The 26,366-nt window shown below is 45.1% G+C and overlaps 1 protein-coding gene across 1 annotated transcript in view; it reads right to left on the bottom strand.

The window, feature by feature from the left end:
* Positions 1–22,066, bottom strand: part of LTV1 (LTV1 ribosome biogenesis factor) — a 29,889-nt gene extending 7,823 nt beyond the window's left edge. The window contains exons 1-8 of the mRNA XM_077289225.1: positions 21,862–22,066; positions 21,586–21,717; positions 19,881–20,069; positions 18,964–19,048; positions 7,192–7,318; positions 6,820–7,066; positions 5,698–5,825; positions 2,046–2,179 (exon numbers count right to left, since the gene is read on the bottom strand). Coding sequence (XP_077145340.1) covers positions 2,046–2,179; positions 5,698–5,825; positions 6,820–7,066; positions 7,192–7,318; positions 18,964–19,048; positions 19,881–20,069; positions 21,586–21,717; positions 21,862–21,864 — 1,045 coding nt within the window. The 5' untranslated portion in view covers positions 21,865–22,066. The remainder of the gene's footprint in view (positions 1–2,045; positions 2,180–5,697; positions 5,826–6,819; positions 7,067–7,191; positions 7,319–18,963; positions 19,049–19,880; positions 20,070–21,585; positions 21,718–21,861) is intronic.
* Positions 22,067–26,366: the final 4,300 nt, after the last annotated feature.

Here is a 26,366-nt window from a genome sequence, read left to right as displayed (position 1 = left end):
TTGCTTTTTTTTCCGCTATGCGATTTTTTCGCGGAAAAAATCGCAACATTTGCACAAAAAATGCGGAATACCTTGTAAATAATAGGAGGCATATGTTAGCGTTTTTTTCGCGTTTTTATCACGTTTTTATAGCGAAAAAACGCGAAAAAAACGCTAAAAATCCTGAACGTGTGCACATGGCCTTAATGACCTATTACCCTAATCTTCTGAATCAACTAATTAACTCTAAACACATGCAAAAGATACCTGAGGCTTTTAAAAACTCCCTGCCTGGTTCATTACTCAAAACCCCCATCATGGGTAAGACTAGCGACCTGACAGATGTCAAGAAGGCCATCATTGACACCCTCAAGCAAGAGGGTAAGACCCAGAAAGAAATTTCTCAACAAATAGGCTGTTCCCAGAGTGCTGTATCAAGGCACCTCAATGGTAAGTCTGTTGGAAGGAAACAATGTGGCAGAAAACGCTGTACAACGAGAAGAGGTGACCGGACCCTGAGGAAGATTGTGGAGAAGGACCGATTCCAGACCTTGGGGAACCTGAGGAAGCAGTGGACTGAGTCTGGTGTGGAAAGGCGTGTGCAGGAAATGGGCTACAGGTGCCGCATTCCCCAGGTAAAGCCACTTTTGAACCATAAACAGCGGCAGAAGCGCCTGACCTGGGCTACAGAGAAGCAGCACTGGACTGTTGCTAAGTGGTCCCAAGTACTTTTTTCTGATGAAAGCAAATTTTGCATGTCATTCGGAAATCAAGGTGCCAGAGTCTGGAGGAAGACTGGGGAGAAGGAAATGCCAAAATGCCTGAAGTCCAGTGTCAAGTACCCACAGTCAGTGATGGTGTGGGGTGCCATGTCAGCTGCTGGTGTTGGTCCACTGTGTTTCATCAAGGGCAGGGTCAATGCAGCTAGCTATCAGGAGATTTTGGAGCACTTCATGCTTCCATCGGCTGAAATGCTTTATGGAGATGAAGATTTCATTTTTCAGCACGACCTGGCACCTGCTCACAGTGCCAAAACCACTGGTAAATGGTTTACTGACCATGGTATTACTGTGCTCAATTGGCCTGCCAACTCTCCTGACCTGAACCCCATAGAGAATCTGTGGGATATTGTGAAGAGAAAGTTGAGAGACGCAAGACCCAACACTCTGGATGAGCTTAAGGCCGCTATTGAAGCATCCTGGGCCTCCATAACATCTCAGCAGTGTCACAGGCTGATTGCCTCCATGCCACGCCGCATTGAAGCAGTCATTTCTGCCAAAGGATTCCCGACCAAGTATTGAGTGCATAACTGAACATTATTATTTGATGGTTTTTTTGTTTGTTATTAAAAAACACTTTTATTTGATTGGACGGGTGAAATATGCTAATTTATTGAGACAGGTTTTTTGGGTTATCAGGAGTTGTAGGCCAAAATCATCAGTATTAAAACAATAAAAGACCTGACAAATTTCAGTTGGTGGATAATGAATCTATAATATATGAAAGTTTAATTGTAATCATTACATTATGGTAAATAATGAAATTTAACACTATATGCTAATTTTTTGAGAAGGACCTGTGTGTGTATATATATATATATATATATATATATATATATATATATATATATATATATATAGTGAATGTATATTCAGAGCCTGGTGTGGGTGGGGTTACCTTTCTCAGCTCTGCTGTATTGCTAAATCTAAAAAAAAAAAATGTCAGAATGGCTGCACCCAGTAAATTAAGTGGTACATCTTTAGATTCAGGGTCTCTTTGCCTACATAATGCTGCTCTCAGATGAGGTAGCATAAACCTGCTGACAGATTCGCTTTAAAGGGAATCGGTCACCTACTTTTTGTATATAAGCTGCGGCCACCGCCTTTAGGGGCTTATCTACAGCATTCTGTAGATAAGCCCCTGATGGCAGTGGCTGAAGTTTATATATACGAAAAAGTAGGTGACCGATTCCCTTTAAAACAGAAAGACCTAGCTAGCCATGATGGTAACCGTATTACCAGTAGATTAGAAGCTGTACCACACACAGAATTGTACTGTATACATACTTAGGATGGATTCACAGTCCCACTTCTCGTGTGGCTCTTCTATAACTACAGTTTGCATTTCTTCCTTTTCCTCTTCATCCTCCTCGATTAAGTCCAGATCAGGTTTGTGCTCCAGGTCTTTCAGTTTCAAGCATCTTCAGCAATAGTAAAGCATATCACCAATTAAAATGACTATGACCAATAACACTGTACTTTACGAGCTCTGACAAGTTTATATATATCTGCATACTAAGGCTGTGCTCTCACTCATCTGCATGGTGGCTCTATCCCGAGCAGTCATTGAAGATCCAGCCAAAAATTTAAGACAAAACAGCAAACGAGGCTGCAAGATTTTGGATGGTAAAAGCAAGGACATTATTATGAAAACCTGACAGGCCCCAATAAAGTTAGTGGGGTCCAGCAATTACTGTTGATGTCCATTTTAACCCCTTAATGACCGCCAATACGTCTTTTAACTGACCTGAGATATAAGAGAATAGCGTCCCCATACAGGTGACAATCCAGCAGCTTTTGACTGTACACTATAGCTGACAACTTGCTGAATCAGCCACAATCAGTGTTTGCACCTTCCAAATCTGTTTAACCCCTTAGATGCAGCTGTCAATAGTGACTACATCATTATAAATGGTTAACAGAGTGTGGGGGCTTCCTCTTTATCCAAACTGGTGCCCTCAGATCATGATTGTGTGGTCCTGATGTTTGCCAAGGCAATTCACGACCAAATAGCGGCCTTATAGTCTGACAGCTGGTGGAACCTGTTCAGAAGTTAAAGGCATTTAGGTGGTAAAAATAGACATTTTCATTTCTGTCATACCACTTTGCATTAATTCCTGTAAAGCACCTGAAGGGTTAATAAACTACCTGACTGCAGTTTTCAGTATGTCAGGGGGTGCTGTTAAAATGGTATCATGTTTGGGGGTTTCCCAACATATGGGACCCCTAAAGTCACTTCCAGCATGGATAAGTCCCTAAAAAAATAAATTTTGTAAATTTCCTTGAAAAAATGAAAAATTGCTGCTACATTTTTAAACCTCCTAAAATGCTAACAAAATAAAATAACATTTTACAAATGGTGCTGATGTAAAGCCGACATGTGGGAAATGTAAATTATTAATGGTTGGTTGTGATAGGACCATCTGGATTAAAGGGATAATCATTCAAATTTAGAAAATTGCTAATTTTTTAACATTTTTCTCAAATTTTTTATATTTTTTATAAATAAACACAAAACATATTGACTTAAATTTACCATTATCATAAAGTATAATGTGTCACGAAAAAACAATCTCAAAATCATTGGGATTTGTTAAAGCGTTGCAGAGTTATTACCACATAAAGTGACACTGGTCAGATTTAAAAAATTTGGCTCCGTCACTAAGGGGTTAAGATGAATCAGGCACTGCCATCATTTTGATTCTCCTACTCCTATGAAGGAGCAATACAATGGCCATTCATTTATTTTCTCATTGCTACTTTTGGAAATTCATTGCAAATCAAAATGGGAATTATTTAAGAAAATAGAAGCAATTAAATAAATTATAACAATCGTAACATTTTATATATTACAGAGTTATAGCAAAGCTAGAGTAACGTTCAACTTTAAAAAAAAAAAAAAAAAAGTGGTAAGTGTTACCATAAGGATTATTCTGTAACCATAAAGAGTCATAATGGCTGTCATAGATATAGAGATGCTAACCCCCCCCCCCCCCCCCAAAGCCAGTTTAATAGCGGATTGATAACCAGATTTCACAATGCAAGACATTATTCATTACATTTTTAGGCCTAAAGAAGGTGTACTTACAGGCATCCTAACTTTACCATAGTTCATAAGATGCACTGGATTATAAGACTCACCCCAAATTTTGAGGAGAAAAATTAGGAAAAAAAACTTTCATAAAATGATGGTGCTTCTTACAATCCATGTGTCTTATTGTTTACCGGGGATGGTGGCTGCGGTGAAGTGGGGTCCCAGAGTTGCAGCTGGCGGAAGCAGGAGTGGGTCGATGATGCGGACCCCAGACTGGGAGAAAGGAGTGTTCGGATGTGCGACGCAGCAGGTGTTCATCTGGTGCAGGGGCTCTGCCAACATTTTGTGAAAGCCCAGAGCCTCCATACTTCCATGGTTTACTTTAGAGTGGACTCCGGGAAAATGGCTGCTGGGGGTGGAGCATGTGCTGAGATCTCCATCTGTGCATGCACTGCCCCTGGCAGCCATTTTCCCAGAGTCCACCTCAACGTAAACCATGGAAGTGCGGGGGTCTCAGGCTTTCACAAAATGTCGGCAGAGCCCCTACACCACCAAACACCTGCAGTGTCGCACCTCAAAACACCCCCTCATCCCAGCCTAAAGCAATGTGCCACTCTTGCCTCCTCCAGCAGCGACCCTGCTCCACCGCGGCCGGTAAGGTATATTCGAATTATAAGATGCACCCCCATTATCCCCCAAAAATATGGGGGGGAAAAGAGTGAGTCTTATAATCCAAAAAATACAGTAATCTTCAAAAATATAGTGATATTCAAATTGAGCATTTTATAAGTTTAGCTAAAAAGACCAAAAGAATTAATGAGTCCAATTGTATTCAGTTTCTGCTCACTCAGCTTGACCAATGGCTGCAGATCACACTGAGCAATGTGAAATTTCAGAGCGAAGAGACACTGAGAAGCTGGCAATCAGGCAAGATTTGCAGAAATTGGGTTTACACTCTGACATGCCCCTCTGACATGGATTTTCAAAGCCTAATCAGGTCTCTATTAGTGTATACAGTTTACATTCTGAAATATGGTTGTTTTTTTGGGTTTTTTTTTTTACATTAAATATGTTGAAAGCCTATCAGCATTAGCATTTTAACAAGCTGGCAATTTCAAAGTGTCGGCACACTGCCATTTAAAGGGAACCTGTTACCCCCAAATTCGAGGGTGAGCTAAGCCTACCAGCATCAGGGGCTTATCTACAGCATTCTGTAATGCTGTAGATAAGCCCCCGATGTATCCTGAAAGATGAGAAAAAGAGGTTAGATTATACTCACCCAGGGGCGGTCCGGGTCCGGTCCGATGGGCGTCGCGGTCCGGCGCCTCCTATCTCCATCAGATGACGTCCTCTTCTGGTCTTCACGCTGCGGCTCCGGCGCAGGCGTACTTTGTCTGCCCTGTTGAGGGCAGAGCAAAGTACTGCAGTGCGCAGGCGCCGAGAAAGGACAGAGAGGCCCGGCACCTGCGCACTGCAGTACTTTGCTCTGCCCTCAACAGGGCAGACAAAGTACGCCTGCGCCGGTGCTGCAGTGTGAAGACCAGAAGAGGACGTCATCGTAAGAAGATAGGAGGCACCAGATCAGACCGCGATGCCCATCGGACCGGACCGCCCGCGTGAGTATAATATAACTTATTTCTCATCTTTCAGGATACATCGGGGGCTTATCTACAGCATTACAGAATGCTGTAGATAAGCCCTTGATGCCGGTGGGCTTAGCTCACCGTCGATTTTGGGGGTGACAGGTTCCCTTTAAGTAGATATTGTACCAATTTTCTATAGTAAAGTGATTTACTATTTTCAGTTGAAACAGAGTGACAGAGATTGCATAAGTAATTAAAAATAAGTAGTTATAAATAGTAAATTGGATAAATTATCATATGAAAATGATGCGATCTAGCTTACTCTTTTGCCTTCTCCTTGAAGTAATTATCCACAACATCCTGAAGGCGGTTGCTATCGGCATGGATGAATCCTTCCAGTTCTGCATTATCTAATGCACCAATTTCATCATCGTCAAACTGCTCATAAAACTAAAAATAAAATTTAAAAATTTACTGCATTTTAATATTTCTAGATCTCCAAAACAAACTCAATAAAACGAAGGAAAAAAACCAAACCTTGCCTTATGCAATTCTACGCTATACATTGATACATGTTGGATCGGCACACTTACAGTCTAAGGGTATGTACACACAACTTCTGTAAGATGCCTGTGGACCCTCCGAGATTTACCTACGCTTCAGAAAAAATCCAGCAGTCATTTCCCTGAAACGACTTTGCTGACAATTTTACCCTTGTTTCTGAGGTAGCTGTTGTCGGCACTTTTTTTTCTATATTTAAAATGAGAACGAACATGTTACTTCTTTTAGTTTCCAAACACTGAAGTGGTTAAAAGTAGTATCAAAACACTGAAATTGTGAACTGTCGTTTTTACATTGCTGAGCATTATGTTCATTATTTCTAGCGCTTTTCAGGAGGAATTGGGCTAAAAATGATGTTATGTGCACATACCCAGTCTTCAACTATGTAAACTCCCCCCATTTTGTGTATTCCTCAGATTTAAGTTCCAATATAAAAGGGTATCTGTCAGTAGGATCTATAGAGGTCCGATGTTTTATTCCAGATAAATACACTTTTTTTTCATATATAAAGGAGCTGTTGCGACCTAAGGGCTGGACATAGATCTCAGAGAATCTGTCCCCACATCTTATTTTAAATGAAAGGGGATATTACAAGAGTGAGACATATAATGACTTATCTGCTCTCCTGATCCAAATTGCTCATACTTTTAACTCCCCTTCATTTATAATAACCATTGGATCCTCTGGGAGATCTGTGTCCAGCCCATAGATCTTAACAGCTCATATTAAGAAAAACCTTCCATATCTCTAGAATAAGACATCAGATTACAAATATCATGGTATCATTTTATGCAACTTTCTACAACCTACATGGCCAACTTAGAACTGCTTAGAAGGATTGATCATCCTGACAGATTCCCTTTAAGCACAAAGCATCTTGTACCTTTTCAAAGCGTTCATCGAGTAGTGTGAGCTGCTCATTTCTCCGCATTACAGAAGAAGACATAGAATACTGAGAGAAGCGGCTCTTGGTCTCTTCCTGCATGAACATGAACTCTTTCATGGGACCGCCTTCACCCTCTTCATCCGAAAAAGGTCCATCTGAGTCGAAGTCACCTTCTTGGCTTTCATCATCACCTTCCTCGCTGTCAACATCTTCCCATTCATTATCATCTGCTCCATACTTATTTCTAAACATTTAGAATATTTACACATTTATTTTGATCCACACAAAGGAGCCAAATACAAAGCAAACATATTATATAAAATAATATATAGTTTAGGGGAAATATTAGGATCATGTAAAGTAATATACCCAACAATAGCAGCTGTATCATTGGCTTGTAATATGAAGTCATCGTCCAGCTGGTTTTCAGGGTTATCAAAGTCAAAATCATCATCCAAAGCTGCTACTATATCAGGATCCAAGTCTAGACACAGACCTAAAAAGAAAAAAAAAAGACTTCTGTCTCTTCATGCAGTAAAGATCAATATCACCAGCCGACATTTCTAAAGTACAGAATAGGATTTCCCATAATCCCAACTATTATCCACAAGAGTATCTGATCGCTGAGACCACCAACCACAAAGAGAACTATGCAGAAATACTCAAGCTACTTACCAGGTAGCGGTGTTTTTCAGGAGTCCATGACAGCACTAACGAGAGAGGGGATCCGCCCTTCAGGGACAGGAAACCTACAGAGATAAAAGGGCGGCACCTCTCTCCCGCATCAGTTGGATTACAGAGCATGAGAGGACCTCCATTGATTAGTAACACATAAATATCTAACACATTTCACCTTGTGACTAAATTTTGTAGAAAATTAACCTACATGAGAATATACTTATCGTGGTGAAACCCATACCAGTAGAAAGGGAGGGAATATAGGAGTGCTGTCATGGACTCCTGAAAAACACCGCTACCTGGTAAGTAGCTTGAGTATTTATTCAGCCGTCATGACAGCACTAACGAGAGAATTACAGAGAAAAGAGTATTAGGGCGGGACTACTGCTTCCAGCACCCTTCTACCAAATGTGAGATCGCTGGAGCCACCAAGATCTAATCTATAATGATTAAAGAAAGTAGACGGAGATGACCATGTGGCTGCCTTACATCCTCAATCGACACCTCCGACCTCTCCGCCCAGGAAGTCGCCATGGCACGGGTGGAATGAGCTCTTACGCCTTCCGGGACTTCTAGGCCACCTGCTGAATAAGCCAAAGAAATTGCCTCCCTAATCCATCTACCTAAGGTGTTCTTGGATACTCTAAACCCTTTCCTGACTCCCTGATAGGATATAAACAAGGAATTATCTTTTTTCCAGGGATCTGTTAAAGAAATATATTTAAGAAGGCATCTTTTGACATCCAATGTATGGAGTTTGAGTTCCTTTGGGTTTTTAGGATTAGGACAAAAAGTGGGGAGATTTATCTCCTGAAGCCTGTGGAACTTTGACGCTACCTTCGGAAGATAGAGGGGATCAGTTCTTAATACTACCCTATCTTCTCTAATCTGCATATATGGAGTCAGTCTAGAGAGGGCCTGTAAATCACTAACTCTCCTAGCCGACGTAAGAGCAACCAAGAGAGCTGTTTTTAAGGACAGGATCTTTATAGAAGCAGATTCTAAAGGCTCAAAGGGGGGTTCCGTTAACGCTGAGAGGACCAGGTTTAAGTCCCACGGGGCTAGTCTTTTCTTAACGATGGGTCTTGATCTAGCCGCCGCTTTAATAAAACGAGCAATCCAATAATTTTTAGCTAATCCACAATTATACAATGCGCCTAAGGCTGAAACTTGGACTCTAAGGGTGCTTGTAGCTAGCCCCATCTCTAAGCCTCTCTGCAGGAACTCCAAGATTTTGGAATATTAGCTTTCTGACTCAAAACTGATCCTGAAACCGACAGGAATTTTCTCCAGATTCTAACATAAATATTTGTCGTGGAATCTTTTCTACTTTAATAGGGTATTAATAAGTCCATCTGAAAACCCCTTTTTCTTTAGTAATGACCCTTCAAATCCCACGCCGTCAGATGTAAACTGGCCACTCGTGGATGGAAGATCGGACCCTGTGAGAGGAGGTCTGGGAGTTCTGGGAGAATCCACGGTTGAGAAATGGACATTTTCCTTAGCCAAGGAAACCACGGCCTCCTGGGCCAGAATGGCGCTATCAGGATTACATGAGCTCTGTCCTCCCGAATCTTCCTGAGAACAACCGGGATCAAGTTCAATGGGGGAAAGGCGTAAGCTATATCGAAGTGCCATGGAATTAGGAGGGCATCTACTGCATCCGGATTGTCTCTGGAATTTAGGGAACAAAACCGGCGACATTTTTTGTTTTCTTTGTTGGCGAAGAGGTCTATCTGTGGGCACCCCCAACGACGGGTGATTTGATCGAAGATGGCCTGATTGAGAACCCAATCTCCTTGCCCGAGCTTCCTGCGACTTAGAAAGTCGGCCATGACGTTGTGTTTCCCTTTTATATGCAGTGATGTGAGCGACAGAAGATGATTTTCGGCTATCTGTAAGATACGAACCGCCACTTCCATTAAAGATCTGGATCGGGTTCCCCCTTGGTGGTTAATGTAAGCTACAGTTACCTGATTGTCTGAGAATAGCCTGACGTGATGGCCCTGTAAGGACATAAGGAAATGGCTCAGAGCTCCTTCTACGGCCAATAGCTCTTTAAGGTTAGATGACAAATCCTGTTCGGAACGTGACCAAACCCCCTGGACCCACATATCACCCATATGCGCCCCCCATCCTTTGGGACTAGCATCTGTGGTCACTACACGTGATATATGGTTTACCCAGGGAACCCCCTTACGTAGGTTTGGAGTGTGTAACCACCAACGCAAGGACTGAATAGTGGAATCAGACAAGAAAAAAGAACTATCTAAGTGACCCTCTAACGGACGAGTGTTGTACAAAACCTCCCACTGTAGGACCCTGGTGTGGTACTGGGCCCAAAGTACCGCCGGGATACACGACGTGAGTGAGCCTAGCAGTGACATTGCTCCCCTCAATGTTACTAATGGATTGTTAGTCACTTTGAGTATCTGTCGTTGGATTTTTTCTAGCTTAGCATCAGGTAGACGGCATTCTTGTAACTTTGAGTCTAATATGAGACCTAGGAATTCTTGAACCTCTAAAGGCTGTAACCGTGATTTTTTAAAATTAATTATCCAACCCAACCCCTGCAAGGCTGTAATTACTTTGTGAAGTTGGGACGTGCAGTGTGATTGAGAGTTTCCTATTATTAATAGGTCATCCAGATATGGAACTATGAGAATATTCTGCTCATGGAGATGTGCCATGACCTCTACCATTATTTTCGTGAACACCCTAGGGGCCACTGCAACGCCAAAGGGGAGCGCTCTATATTGGAAGTGTTTAACCGATTCCCCTAAGAGGACTGCAACTCTTAAATAGCGCTGGTGTTCTACGTGTATGGGGACATGATAATATGCGTCTTTAAGATCTAAGACGACCATAAAACACCTGTCAAACAATAACTTTATTGCGGATTTGACCGACTCCATTTTAAATGATGGGATCCACAAAAACCTGTTTAGGCCCTTAAGGTTTATAATGGTGCGAAAAGTATTATCTGGCTTTTTAATCAAAAAGAGGGGAGAATAGAATCCTTTACCCCTTTGTACTTCAGGAACCTCCACCAAAACGCCTTTCTGTTGGAGTTCCTGGACCTCAGTTTCTAACGCCAGCTGTTCTGCAGGAGAAGAACGCACCGGAGTTACTAGAAATCTATCGACAGGAGTGATCTGAAAGTCAAACTTTAGCCCAACTTCAACAATGTTCAGGATCCACGGGCTATTAGAAATATTACGCCAAGCCGGATAGAAGGCCTGAAGCCTGCCTCCTACCCGGTCCGCCAGTCATTGTGGCTTCCTGTTGTCTCGAAAGGAATTAAACATGTAGCCTCTACCTCTCTTTTTATTGGCGTCATATCTGGGCTTTTCTTTATTCGGTCTTGTTCGGTCAAACCACCTTCTGTTAGTACCTCGTCTGTAAGTGGGTCTACCAAGGTAGGGAAAGCGTTTCTTACTATCCCCTGCTTTTTCTAACAATTCATCTAGAATCGGACCGAATAAGTGCGCCCCTTCGCACGGAATGCTGCATAATTTGGATCTGGCCTGCATGTCCCCTTGCCAACATTTCAGCCAGATTACTCTACGGGCTGAATTAGAAAGTGCGGCCGACCTGGCTGCCAACTTGACCGAGTCCGCTGAAGCATCGGCCAGATAAGCCGCAGCCCCCTGAATCATAGAGAGGGAGGATAACATTTAGTTTCTCGGGGTTTTGTTTTTCAGCTGATCTTCCAGGCTATCCAACCATACCATCAAAGAGCGTGCTGTACAGGTGGCTGCGATTGACGGTCTGAGAGCCCCTGCTGAAGTCTCCCAAGCTCCCTTGAGAAACACATCAGCCCTCCTGTCAAGTGGGTCCTTTAAAGTTCCCAGATCCTCAAATGGCAGAGAGGATTTCTTGGAAGCCTTAGCTACGGCTGCATCAAGTTTCGGGGCTTTATCCCATGTCGCTGATGCGGATTCTTCGAATGGATACTTCCGTTTAAAGGATGGAGGAAGAGAACCTTTCCTTTCCGGTTTTTTCCATTCTCTGGAAATTAGGGAGCTAACTTTCTCTACCACCGGAAAGCATCGGCGGGATTTACGGTCCAACCCTTTGAACATCACGTCTTGCATGGATTTTTCTGTCGGCGTTTGTTCAATTCCAATTGTGTTATTTACCGCCTTTACAAGGCGGTCTATCCGGTCAAATGAAAAACAAGAATGCCCGTACTCGGTGTCCGAGGAAGATACTGATGTGTGAGAAGCATCTGACTTCAGATCTCCTAAATCACTGTCCTCACGTGAACTTGGGGATCCAGGATCTATTATTTTAGACCTTCTACTACGAGATTGGGATCTTGATGAACTTCTAATCTCTTGTCTGACAATCTGTCTTAGACTAGCAGCGAAATCTGGTGTTTCCTCCGCTATTAAACGCTGGATACACGGACCACATAGTTTAACGTATTCATCTGGGAGAGGAATACCACATTCCGAACACTCCTTGTGCTTAGACTTAGAGGACCGCTTTTTTCCCTGATGTAAAGAAAGGGAAATAAGGGGAGACACAAATCACTAAGTGAACTTTCACGATGATCACTTACCCCTATAGTGTCTGAGTGGTACCGAAGATTGCGGGGGGACCCTCTCCACCGAAGCAACATCCATACGGCTTGAGGACTTTCCGGCTTTAGAAGATTGGTCAGCTCTACCTCCAGGACGACTACTGCCACTAGAACATCGCTGGGTGTTCGCTGCATGGGGCTTCTCCAGGGGTTGACACTGTTGCTCAGAAGGCAACGGATCCTGCTCCTGAGACTCCATTGTAACAAATGGATGTGAAGCATGAGGAAGCCACCATCGAATCCTTAAGTAGCCGGCCCCCAAAAGGGTACCTCCCCCAGATGGGGGTCAGCAGGCCAATCCTGATGAACTGCCTGGTACATTATTGCATGTGGGAGGCCCTTCCCCCGCGAGGTTCACCGATACAGATATTCCCTCCGCCCCCTCAGGAAAGCGCTGCCGCATTCAGCCTTTATCTTGATAGAAAACAGCCCGGACACTGTCTTCGGTGAAAACCGACAGGGCGCCGCCATGTTTTTTCCCCGGCGCAGCCTAATGCGCATGCGTCGAACGTCATCGTTAGTTGCCGCACCAGGCCCCGCCCCATCGCGCGCGTCACTTCCGGTGCGCCCTGCAGCTTCCGAACGCTGCACACATGTCAGAGGGGAACGCTGGTGCCGCCGACAGCGCGCCGCAATCGCTTACCCGAGGGAAAGAGGACCGGCTGATAAGAGCACCGCAACGCTTGATACTGAGTGTCCCCACGCCGCACAGGGGAAGTTTTAACACTGCGCACCCCGGCTGGAGAGGACCCTTAACCCCCGCATACGATCGGAAGGAGGGCCTCCCACATAATACTTACCCGTACCTGCGGCGATGGGACATCAAAAGAGCGCACTCCCCCTGAAGGCTGCTCCTGCTCTGCTGCTGCCTACCCCCACAGCCCTCTGTGGTGCGGCACTTCCAGCATCGCGATCAACACCGAGGAAGGGGACCTCCCGCCTCCAGGATCGGTGAGTCGGATCTGGGTCAAATCTTCAGTTCTTCACCTTCTTCCCATAAGGCATATCTGCAGGGTCCCCTGTCAGGGACAGGAAACCAACTGATGCGGGAGAGAGGTGCCGCCCTTTTATCTCTGTAGGTTTCCTGTCCCTGAAGGGCGGATCCCCTCTCTCGTTAGTGCTGTCATGACGACTGAATAAACAATAAGGAAGTATTAATGTCTGTTATCTTGTAGTCAGAGGAGACTAATCTAGACACACGTTGTACAGTTAAAGGGGTGATCAGGTCAAATACCTATGCCCCATCTATATTAAATGGTCATCAATGGCAGATTGGTGTGGATCCGGCACCTACCGACTCACCATTCAGCGATTTATTTGTTCCGGTGGCAGCTGAGAGCAGCTCCGTTCAAAGTCAGCAGCTGGTTACTACAGCTCAGCTGTGCTTCAGTGGCCCTCGCTGAAGCAAAAATAAACGGCTGATCAGTGAGAGCGCCTGGTGTCAGACCCCCAACGCTCTGCTATTGATGATGTATACTGTAGACAGGTTATCATATACTTATATAAACTTCTATAAGTGACTCAAGAGATCTCAAAAGAAAAAGGTTTTACTGCTGATATTCCAGAACAGATGAATCAGATCTTGGCAAGTCACAATGTGCTGCCAATTTTCTACATAGAAAGAAAGTAAACCTAATGAGCATTCTAAGCTCAGTGCAGGTTTATTTAAAACAGTGCAAATGAAAAGTTGTCCATACAAACCAGGTTGCTCCTTTTAAGAAAACTGGAAACAGACAGGCCAGTATTGGTCACTGCTGCACTTTCCACTACACTGGTTTCTAACAAATCTCCCAGACAGATCTTTCCATAAGTAATATCAGTGCCAAAAAGTGGGTATTTCAGTATAAGCAAATTGTAAGTGCGTATATGAAGGGCTGTTCCAGTTTAAGCATGTTATCTATCCACAACAGGGTGACAACTGTTAGATCACAGTGCGATTCCACTGCTGGGATCCCACAAAATGCCAGAATGAGGAATTTAAGTCCCATGTTTCCACTGGCTGAAAAGCCCTTTAAAATAACAGATTTCTCTCTGCTACATTTGTCTGTTAAGTTAATGAAATGCAAAAAACAGTGCCTTGCAAAGAATAAATTGTAGCTCTACATATAATATTAGCTGCACTTTTATTAACACACAAATGGAGACATTTTTACACTAGCCTTAATATAAAGAAACAACTCTGCCAAGCACTACTTAGCAGAATGAACAGGTGTGTAAGCTGCTGGGACTGCAGTACATTCTTAGCAAAAAGAAGAGCAGTATAGTGTGAAAGCCAAGATGTATGCAAAGTAAACTATTACTGCCATATAGAATGCCCATATATAATTGTGGTCCTTAGCGCTCATAATGGCCAATGTGTGTGCCCAACAGCAATGACAAGGTGCACCTTTCTTTGATGGGCCCCAAATGTTTTTCTATTACATATGTCTCTGACCTAAACCCTAAAAATGTAAGGTTGTGATAAATTTAGGTCGATAATTTCTGAGTTTATTTGTGAAAAAAACGGAAATTTGGCGAAAATTTTGAAAATTTCGCAATTTTCACATTTTGAATTTTTATCCTGTTAAACCAGAGAGTTATGTGACACAAAATAGTTAATAAATAACATTTCCCACATGTCTAACTTTACATCAGCACAATTTTGGAAACAAAATTTTTTTTTGCTAGGAAGTTATAAGGGTTAAAATTTGACCAGTGATTTCTCATTTTTACAACAAAATTTACAAAACCATTTTTTTTAGGGACCACCTCACATTTGAAGTCAGTTTGAGGGTTCTATATGGCTGAAAATACCCAAAAGTGACACCATTCTAAAAACTGCACCCCTCAAGGTGCTCAAAACCACATACAAGAAGTTTATTAACCCTTCAGGTGCTTCACAGCAGCAGAAGCAACATGGAAGGAAAAAATGAACATTTAAATTTTTAGTCACAAAAATGATCTTTTACAAACAATTTTTTTCTTTTCCCAAGGGTAAAAGGAGAAACTGGACCACGAAGGTTGTTGTCCAATTTGTCCTGAGTACGCGGATACCTCAAATGTGGGGGTAAACCACTGTTTGGGCTCACGGCAGGGCTCGGAAGGGAAGGAGTGCCATTTGACTTTTTGAATGAAAAATTGGCTCCAATCTTTAGCGGACACCATGTCGCGTTTGGAGAGCCCCCGTGTGCCTAAACATTGGAGCTCCCCCACAAGTGACCCCATTTTGGAAACTAGAGCCCCCAAGGAACTTATCTAGAAGCATAGTGAGCACTTTAAACCCCCAGGTGCTTCACAAACTGATCTGTAAAAATGAAAAAGTACTTTTTTTTCACCAAAAAATTTTAGCCTCAATTTTTTCATTTTCACATGGGCAACAGGATAAAATGGATCCTAAAATTTGTTGGGCAATTTCTCTTGAGTACGCCGATACCTCATATGTGGGGGTAAACCACTGTATGGGTGCACGGCAAGGCTCGGAAGGGAAGGCACGCCATTTGACTTTTTGAATGGAAAATTAGCTCCAATCGTTAGCGGACACCATGTTGCGTTTGGAGAGCCCCTGTGTGCCTAAATATTGGAGCTCCCCTACAAGTGACCCCATTTTAGAAACTAGACCCCCCAAGGAACTTATCTAGATATGTGGTGAGCACTTTGAACCCCCAAGTGCTTCACAGAAGTTTATAACGCAGAGCCATGAAAATAAAAAATAATTTTTCTATTCTCAAAAATGATTTTTTAGCCCACAATTTTTTATTTTCCCAAGGGTAACAGGAGAAATTGGACCCCAAAAGTTGTTCTCCAGTTTCTCCTGAGTACGCTGATACCCCATATGTGGGGGAAAACCACTGTTTGGGCACATGCCGGGGCTCGGAAGGGAAGTAGTGACGCTTTCTATTGCAGACTTTGATGGAATGGCCTGCGGGCATCATGTTACGTTTGCAGAGCCCCTGATGTGCCTAAACAGTAGAAACCCCCCACAAGTGACCCCATTTTGGAAACTAGACCCCCCAAGTAACTTATCTAGATATGTGGTGAGCACTTTGAACCCCCAAGTGCTTCACAGAAGTTTACAACGCAGAGCCATGAAAATAAAAAATAATTTTTCTTTTCTCAAAAATGATTTTTTAGCCCACAATTTTTTATTTTCCCAAGGGTAACAGGAGAAATTGGACCCCGATAGTTGTTGCCCAGTTTGTCCTGAGTATGCTGGTACCCCATATGTGGGGGTAAACCACTGTTTGGGCGCACGTCAGGGCCCGGAAGGGAGGGAGCACCATTTGACTTTTTGAACGCAAGATTGGCTGGAATCAATGGTGGCGCCATGTTGCGTTTGGAGACCCCTGATGTGCCTAAACAGTGGAAACCTCTCAATTCTAACCCCAACACACCCCTAACCACAACCCTAACCCCAACACACCCCTAACCCTAATCCCAACCCTAACGCTAATCCTAACCCTAACCATAACCCTAACCACAAGCCTAATCTTAACCCTATTTCCAACCCTAGCCCTAATTCCAACCCTAACTCTAATTCCAACCCTAACCCTAAGGCTATGTGCTCACGTTGCGGATTCGTGTGAGATTTTTTTCGCACCATTTTTGAAAAATCCGCAGGTAAAGGCACTGCGTTTTACATGCAGATTTACCGCAGATTTCCAGTGTTTTTTGTGCGGATTACACCTGCGGATTGCTAATGAGGAACAGGTATAAAACGCTGCGGAATCCACACAAAGAATTGACATGCTGCGGAAAATACAACGCACCATGGGCACAGCGGATTTGGTTTTCCATAGGTTTACATGGTACTGTAAACCTGATGGAACACTGCTACGAATCTGCAGTGGCCAATCCGCTGCGGATCCGCAGCCAAATCCGCACCATGTGCACATAGCCTAATTCTAAGGGTATGTGCACACGCTGCGGGTCCGCAGCAGCGTTTCCGCAGCTGCGGGTCCGCAGCAGCGTTTCCGCAGCTGCGGGTCCGCAGCAGCGTTTCCGCAGCTGCGGGTCCGCAGCAGCGTTTCCGCAGCTGCGGGTCCGCAGCAGCGTTTCCGCAGCTGCGGGTCCGCAGCAGCGTTTCCGCAGCTGCGGGTCCGCAGCAGCGTTTCCGCAGCTGCGGGTCCGCAGCAGCGTTTCCGCAGCTGCGGGTCCGCAGCAGCGTTTCCGCAGCTGCGGGTCCGCAGCAGCGTTTCCGCAGCTGCGGGTCCGCAGCAGCGTTTCCGCAGCTGCGGGTCCGCAGCAGCGTTTCCGCAGCTGCGGGTCCGCAGCAGCGTTTCCGCAGCTGCGGGTCCGCAGCAGCGTTTCCGCAGCTGCGGGTCCGCAGCAGCGTTTCCGCAGCTGCGGGTCCAAAGCAGCGTGTCCGCAGTAGCGTTTCCGCAGCTGCGGGTCCGCAGTAGTTTCCCATGAGTTTACAGTTGAATGTAAAGCTATGGGAAACAAAAAACGCTGTGCACATGCTGCGGAAAAAACTGCGTGGAAACGCAGCGGTTTACATTCCGCAGCATGTCACTTCTTTCTGCAGATTCCGCAGTGGTTTTACAACTGTTCCAATAGAAAACGCAGTTGTAAAACCGCAGTGAAATCTGCAGAAAAACCGCAGAAAAAACGCGGTAAATCCGCAGCGGTTTTGCACTGCGGATTTATCAAATCCGCTGCGGAAAAATCCGCAGAGTACCAGAATACGTGTGCACATAGCCTTACCCTAGCCCTAACCCTAGCCCTAACCCTAGTGGAAAAAAAAATAAAAATATTTTCTTTATTTTATTATTTATGGGGGTGATAAGGGGGGGTTCATTTACTATTTTTTTTTATTTTGATCACTGTGATGGGTTATATCACAGTGATCAAAATGTACATTGAACGAATCTGCCGGCTGGCATTTTGGAAGATGGCGGCGCCCAGGGAGAAGACGGACCGACTCCGGGAGGATCGGTAAGTATGAAGGGGTGGGGTGGGGGTGAATCGGAGCACAGGGGGGTGGATCGGAGCACAGGGGGGAGCGGACACTAGGACGGGGGAGCGGACAGGCGGACGCAGGGGAGTAGCGGACTGAACGGAGGACCGGGGAGCAGATCGGTGGCAGTGGGGGGGGGGGGCAGATCAGGATTTCCAGCCATGGCCGATGATATTGCCGCATCGGCCATGGCTGGATTTCAATATTTCACCATTTTCATAGGTGAAATATTGCAAAATGCTCTGATTGGCTGTTGCACTTTCAACAGCCAATCAGAGCGATCGTATCCACGTGGGGGCAAAGCCACCCCCCCGGGCTAAAGTACCACTCCCCCTGTCCCTGCAGATCGGGTGAAATTGGAGTTAACCCTTTCACCCGATCTGCAGGGACGCGATCCCTCCATGACGCATACGGTGCATTACAGGTCGGATTGGCACCGACTTTCATGACGCAGCGTATGCGTCAAAGGTCGGGAAGGGGTTAATACATTAGTCATATCTCTGACCGTCCCTGTCTATACTCTGCTGGGTTACCAGTGCCCACATCCATTATATATAGGGCGCTGAACGTCTGAGCGGCATCATAGGCACATATATTTAGCTAGACCCGTGTAGAGGTCATTGTGCGGGGAGGAGATGAGCTGTTACCAACTACTTTTCATTGTATTGCAGTGATAATAATGAGATAACTAAAACTGTAGAAATCACTATCCCTACAGTTTTTATGAAGCTCAGTGGACAAAAAAAAAGGGCAAGATTTCAGAAAATCTATTTAAATATATGAAGTAAAATAAAACAACGAGGGAAAAAAACAAGAACAAATAAAGCGCCGAGTACGGAGAATCAGGGCAGATCAGAGATGTGATTGTTGTTTATCTTTATTTGACTACAGGTTATTTTCTGGCAGACGTCCTCATAGGAATGATTGATAAGTGACTTACCTCGTGGTGCTGCTTTATTTAAGAGCCCAACATCTTCCTCAAATTCCGATGCAAACACTGAAGATGGCAAGTTTATTGAAGGACCCTATACAGAAAAAAAAGTCTTATGACAACAACCCTTTTATATAAGAAGTTTATGAAACTTATATTACACACCATGCACTATAACATCACGATAAAATTCTTATTGCTTGGCACCTTTCACATTTTTGAAGAAATTAAAAGGGGAGGGAGTTTCACCTATGAACATAACAGTCTGTTTTCTTGTGACTACCACTAATTACAAGTATTTTCAGGTGTTATGTACTTTTCTCTTTAATGAATGCAAATTACAGGTGCCCTGTGACCAATGACATTTTCTGACGTGAAACATTTCTTTCTTTCTTTAGTAGTTGACACTGCACACGACTGTACCAGTGTGTGACTCTTACTGTAGGAAAATGCACTGTATTTATTCAAAGCAGACAAGAGTACACGGAAAGGGGTTGTCCACTACTAGGACAACCTCTTCTCTATCAAAATGTTTGGCCCCCACAAAAACAAAGTCTATACTCACCTCCCATGCAGGTGCCGTTCCTGTGGTCCTGGGACTCCCGTGCAGTTGTTTTGACACGTGACACCAGCGCCCAATTAGATTTGGTGTCACTGTCCCCGCCTTCGGACAAAACGAACATGAAGTTGAACTCTGGGTGGCAGCTGATCTCGGACTTCCTCTTCCTGCTCCGTTTGACAGGAGAAGAGGACAGTTACACCAGCGCTGATTGGGCCCAGGCGTCGCCTGTCAACACCGCACGAGTGCCCCAGCAAGAGTGAGGGAGTATAAGCTTTATTATTTTATGGGGCCAAGCAAGGGGTATGAGAAGAAGTTGTCCAAGTAGCGGACAACTTCTTGAAGGTAAAAATTGGATCCTTGATACCGGGATATCATCAGCCTGCTCCTCTACTCTCCCGTCTGTTGTCACTATGATCTTGCTTGGTGCCCGGTGAGATTCAGAAGGCACAAGTTCAGCGGGGCCTGTTTCTTTAAGGTGTTGCAAATAGTCGTAGTCATCATCAAAGAAAACACCAAACGTCCTCTGCTCCTCTCTCCTCTTCTCTGACGCTACCTGGAAGGATTACAGAAAAAAAATTACATTATATCTGAATACATATAGCAACATGCCATTCTTTATAATAATGCTTACACATATTGTGAATAATTATAGGTATATCATGGAAAACCATTAGCTGTTGTTTGGAACTATGACAACTTAAACTGATCCCAATTAGGGACAGGATAATTGAAGTAGGAGCTTCATGTGAATACCAGATTTCTGGAGCATAACCTATTGTGTGAGAAGTGGGGTCTTATATGGTGCCAGCTGCACTACCTGTTGGGAAATCGCTGTCTACATTTAAACATCAGAAGATGGTTGCCAGGTTTTCTGACTAGGGATGCCCATGACTGCACAAGACCTCACCAGTGAGCCCAGGTAGATAAGTATTGATTTTTTTTTTTTAACTCATTTCCCGGATCAGCGCCATTCTGGGTGGTGCATTCCCCATCATTCTTGTGACATAAGCATGCCAAAAGACTAGTGATGAGCGAATATACTCATTACTCGTGATTTCTCAAGCATGCTCAGGGGTCCTCCGAGTATTTTTAGTGCTCAGAGATTTAGTTTTTCTTGCCGCAGCTGAATGACTTACATCTGTTAGCCAGCATAAGTTCATGTGGGGGTTGCCTGGTTGCTAGAGAATCCCCACATGTACTTATGCTGGCTAACAGATGTAAATAATTCAGCTGCAGCAAGAAAAAATGAAATCTCCGAGCACTAAAAAAATACTCAGAGGTCACCCGAGTGTGCTCGAGAAATCTTGAGTAACGAGTATATTCGCTCATCAATACACAAGACAGCTGCAGCCTTCACTTTTTTAACACAGCGGCAGTGGTCATACAGCATTGTTCAAGTCAGAAGACCGACAAGGAACCCAGAGGTGAGGGTGATGAAGCAGGCCGATCTGTGACATGAGTATGGACTATTTTTTTTATAATAATTTCACTGACCTCATTGGGTCTATTTGTGAGGTGTTGTCCAGTAGTGGGCAACTACTTTAAAGGGTGTGGATCACTGTTCAATAGGGAGCATCATTAGCTAATCACAGTATTTGGATTCCAGCAGAAAGTGCCCAAACTCCCATTGCTGGTGCCATCCAAAAGCCATGCAACGTGGGCCTGATTGGACTAGTGTGGATGCACCATTGGTACTTGTGAACAGATCGGAGCCTCAGCTGAGCCTACATGTGGGCCTCTTAACAGTCACACTGCAAGGAGCCAAAGTTGCTTTTGGGTTTGGGGCACTGTTCTGCATTTACGGTAGCACAGGATAAACCAGCAGAATAGAAAGTAGCCAGGTGACGGTGTAAGTCAGTGGGGATGGCCCTGCCGGTGCAGTGGTCCTGGATGGTGTGGCTTGCAGCCGTTACATGGAGCTGTGCTGATGCCAACATGTGGTCGGTGGGTGGCAGGATTGGGATACCAGATTTCAGATACTGAGGAGGAGTTATCGCTATTAAAGGCACATAAACCCCTTTAATTCCTAACAATAAAACGGAATAGAGTAAAATACATAAGAAGCAGACCTTGTCAGCAGGTAACAGGACTCTCTGTGGGGCGGTCTCATCGGCAGCTAGCGGGTCCCGCTGACTTCTGTGCACCAGGTGGAAGGTGACCGCTTTCTTCTTCTCTATGAAGGGCTTCTTCCTTCTGTGAGGCTATGGATAGAAAGCAGGTGATGGAATGAGCTAATGGCAGACTCTACGGCAGACCCTGCTCACTATCTATACGGACAGAGAGGGACAACCTCCATACTGCTACTAGAGGGCCCTGCACAGAACATAGTCCCCTACGGCCCTTACCATGGCGCTCTAAGTAACTGCTGATAGACAGCTCCCTCTACAACGGCCACACGACGTGACCAACTCCGGCGTGCCTCCTCGCTACTACATCCCAGGGAGCTACAGGACCTTAGCTGACGTCATACCCCCGTGACCGGATACGAGCGGAGAGTGGAAGCTAGAGGACCTTTGATGATGTCATCACCTTGCGACCAGTCACGTGTGTGAGCGGAGCCGTGAAACTACTAGGCATTGTGAGCAGATATAGCATGACTGCGCATGCGCCACATGCACGCGCGTCACTCGCGTCCTCACGGCCGCGCGCATCTGGCGCATGCGCAGTAGCTAGGGCTGTAATAGCAGGTGGGCGGGTACTCTCCCAGCGAAACACGCCCCACCCCCTTCTCTCGCCTTCTCGTTTTGGCGGTATGCCAAGACAGCGGACACTACTACCGGTATTAACCCTTTAGGGGGGTGCCAACACTGCTACCGGTATTAACCCTTTGGGGGGGAGAGGGCGCGGGGGGGCTCAAAGAGGGGGGAGAGGGCGCGGTGGGTCTAAGACGGGGAGAAAGGGCGCGGGGGGCTCGGAGAGGGGGACAGGGCGCGGGGGCCTGTGTATGGATGGATAGGGGGTCCCTTATGGTGGGGGTCAGTGTATGGATGGTTAGGGGGTCCCTTATGGCGGGGGCCCGTGTATGGATGGATAGGGGGTCCCTTATGACGGGGGTCAGTGTATGGATGGATAGGGGGTCCCTTATGGCGGGGGTCCGTGTATGGATGGATTGGGGGTCCCTTATGACGGGGGCCCATGTATGGATGGATAGGGGGTCCCTTACTGCGGGGGGGTGAGTACGGAGAGATAGGGGGGTCCCTTATGGCGGGGGGTGTGTATGGATAGATAGGGGGTCCCTTATGGCGGGGGCCCGTGTATGGATGGATAGGGTAGGGGGTCCCTTATGGTGGGGGTCCGTGTATGGATGGATAGGGGGTCCCTTATGGCGGGGGCCTGTGTATGGATGGATAGGGGGTCCCTTATGGCGGGGGCCTGTGTATGGATGGATAGGGGGTCCCTTATGGCGGGGGTCCGTGTACGGATAGATAGGGGGTCCCTTACTGTGGGGGGGGGTGAGTACGTATAGATAGGGGGGTACGTTATGGCGGGGGGGGGTGTATGGATGGATAGGGGGTCCCTTATGACGGGGGCCCATGTATGGATGGATAGGGGGTCCCTTACTGCGGGGGGGTGAGTACGGAGAGATAGGGGGGTCCCTTATGGCGGGGGGTGTGTATGGATAGATAGGGGGTCCCTTATGGCGGGGGCCCGTGTATGGATGGATAGGGGGTCCCTTATGACGGGGGTCAGTGTATGGATGGATAGGGGGTCCCTTATGGCGGGGGTCCGTGTATGGATGGATTGGGGGTCCCTTATGACGGGGGCCCATGTATGGATGGATAGGGGGTCCCTTACTGCGGGGGGGTGAGTACGGAGAGATAGGGGGGTCCCTTATGGCGGGGGGTGTGTATGGATAGATAGGGGGTCCCTTATGGCGGGGGCCCGTGTATGGATGGATAGGGTAGGGGGTCCGTGTATGGATGGATAGGGGGTCCCTTATGGCGGGGGCCTGTGTATGGATGGATAGGGGGTCCCTTATGGCGGGGGCCTGTGTATGGATGGATAGGGGGTCCCTTATGGCGGGGGTCCGTGTACAGATAGATAGGGGGTCCCTTACTGTGGGGGGGGGGTGAGTACGTATAGATAGGGGGGTACGTTATGGCGGGGGGGGGTGTATGGATGGATAGGGGGTCCCTTATGGCGGAGCCCCACGTCATTTTTTTTCTAGAATTAGTCCTAGAAAAAAAAAAATGGGCTTCGCTGTATTTTTGGTTGTCAGCCAGGTACAACGAGGCAGCTGGGGGTTGGTGGCAGTCCGTAGCTGCCAAGTTGTACCTGGCCGGATCAAAAATATGGCGAAGCCCCACATCATTGTTTTTTTAAATTCCACCAATAAAAGGACATGGAGCTTTGCCGTATTTTTGGTTGCCAGCCAGGTACAACTTGGCAGTTGGGGGGCTGCAATCCTCATTGTGGAGAGACCCAAATGTTGTGGCCCCCCACGCTGCAAATTCTAACTCACAGCCACTCTAGAAAATAGCGCATTCATTAGAGGTGCCATTTTCTGGTGCTGTACCCCAACTCTTCCAGTTGCCCTTGTGCTGGTGGCACACAGGGGCTCTCCATACGCGACATGGTGTCCGCTAACAAGTTGAGAGGAAATTAGCTCCAATTGTTAGCGGACACCATGTCGCGTATGGAGAGCCCCTGTGTGCCTAAACATTGAAGCTCCCTCACACGTGACCCCATTTTGGAAACTAGACCCCCCAAGGAACGTATCTAGATGCATAGTGAGCACTTTCAACCCCCAAGTGCTTCACAAATTTATCCATAAAAATAAAAAAAGTCATTTTTTTCTCCACAAATTTTTTTTTTCATTTTTCCGGATCAATTTGTGAAGCACCTGGGGGTTCAAAGTGCTCACTATGCATCTAGATACATTCCCTGGGGGGCCTAGTTTCCAAAATGGGGTCACTTGTGGGGGAGCTCTAATATTTAGACACGGGCTCTCCATATGCGACATTGTATCTGCTAACAATTCAGATTGTTAGCGGACATCATGTCGTGTAGGGAAAGCCCCTGTGTGCCTACACATTGGAGCTCACCCACAAGTGACCCCATTTTATAAACTAGACCCCCCCAGGGAACTTATCTAGATGGGCGGTAAGCATATTGAACCCCCAGGTGCTTCACAAATTAATCCGTAAAAATGACAAAAGAAAATGTTTGTGTAAAAAATAGGACTTTGTCATTTTTACAGATCAATTTGTGAAACGCCTGAGGGTTTAAAGTGCTCACTATGCATCTAGATAGGTTCCTTGGGGGGTCTAGTTTTCAAAATGGGGTCACTTGTGGGGGAGCTCCAATATTTAGGCACACAGGGGCTCTCCATACGCAACATGGTGTCCGCTAACAATTTGAGCTGATTTTCCATTCAAATCTAGATCTAGATGGGCGGTGAGCAGGTGCTTCACAAATTGATCTGTAAAAATGAAAAAGTACTTTTTTTTCACAAACATTTTATTTTAGCCTAAATTTTTTAATTTTCAAATGGGCAACAGGATAAAATGCATCCTAAAATCTGTTGGGCAATTTTTCCTGAGTACACTGATACCTCATATGTGGTTATAAACCAATGTTTGGGCGCACGGCAGGGCTCAGAAGGGACGGAGCGCCATTTCACTTTTTGAATGTAAAATTAGCTCCAAAGGTCAAATTGCGCTCCTTCCCTTCTGAACCCAGCCATGCGCCCAAACAGTGGTTTATGACCACATATGAGAGATTGATCTACTCAGGAGAAATTGCCCAACAAATTTTAGGATCCGTTTTGTCCTGTTGCCCATGTCAAAATGAAAGAATTGAGGCTATTTTGTTAGAAAAATTAAAATGTCCATTTTTTTCTTCCACGTTGCTTCAGTTCCTTTGAAGCACCTGAAGGGTTAATAATCTTCTTGAATGTAGTTTTGAGTAGCTTGAGGGCTGCAGTTTTTGGAATGGTGTCACTTTTGGGTGTTTTCTGTTGTGTACACCCCTCAAAGGGACTTCAATTGTGATGTGATCACTAAAATAAATGGTTTTGTAAATTTTGGTGTAAAAATGAAAAATTGCTGATGAACTTTGACTCCTTATAACTTCCTACCAAAAATTTTTTTTTTTCCAAAATTGTGCTGATATAAAGTAGATATGTGGGAAATATTATTTAACAACCATTTTGTGTCACATAACTCTCTGGTTTAGCAAAAAAATTAACAATTTGAAAATTGGAAATTTTCAAAATTTTTGCCATATTTTTGGGTTTTTTTAACCCCTTCATGACCCAGCCTATTTTGACCTTAATGACCTTGCCGTTTTTTGCAATTCTGACCAGTGTCCCTTTATGAGGTAATAACTCAGGAACGCTTCAACGGATCCTAGCGATTCTGAGATTGTTTTTTCGTGACATATTGGGCTTCATGTCAGTGGTAAATTTAGGTCGATAATTTCTGAGTTTATTTGTGAAAAAAAAAACGGAAATTTGGCGAAAATTTAGAAAATTTCGCAATTTTCACATTTTGAATTTTTATTCTGTTAAACCAGAGAGTTATGTGACACAAAATAGTTAATAAATAACATTTCCCACATGTCTACTTTACATCAGCACAATTTTGGAAACAAAATTTTTTTTTGCTAGGAAGTTATAAGGGTTAAAATTTGACCAGTGATTTCTCATTTATACAACAAAATTTACAAAACCATTTTTTTTAGGGACCACCTCACATTTGAAGTCAGTTTGAGGGTTCTAGATGGCTGAAAATACCCAAAAGTGACACCATTCTAAAAACTGCACCCCTCAAGGTGCTCAAAACCACATTCAAGAAGTTTATTAACCCTTCAGGTGTTTCACAGCAGCAGAAGCAACATGGAAGTAAAA

This window comes from Ranitomeya variabilis, chromosome 2, assembly GCF_051348905.1.
Source record: "Ranitomeya variabilis isolate aRanVar5 chromosome 2, aRanVar5.hap1, whole genome shotgun sequence".
In the NCBI taxonomy this organism is placed as follows: domain Eukaryota; kingdom Metazoa; phylum Chordata; class Amphibia; order Anura; family Dendrobatidae; genus Ranitomeya; species Ranitomeya variabilis.
The sequence above is the reverse complement of the archived record's forward strand: the minus strand, read 5'-3'. Positions and strand labels throughout refer to the sequence as shown.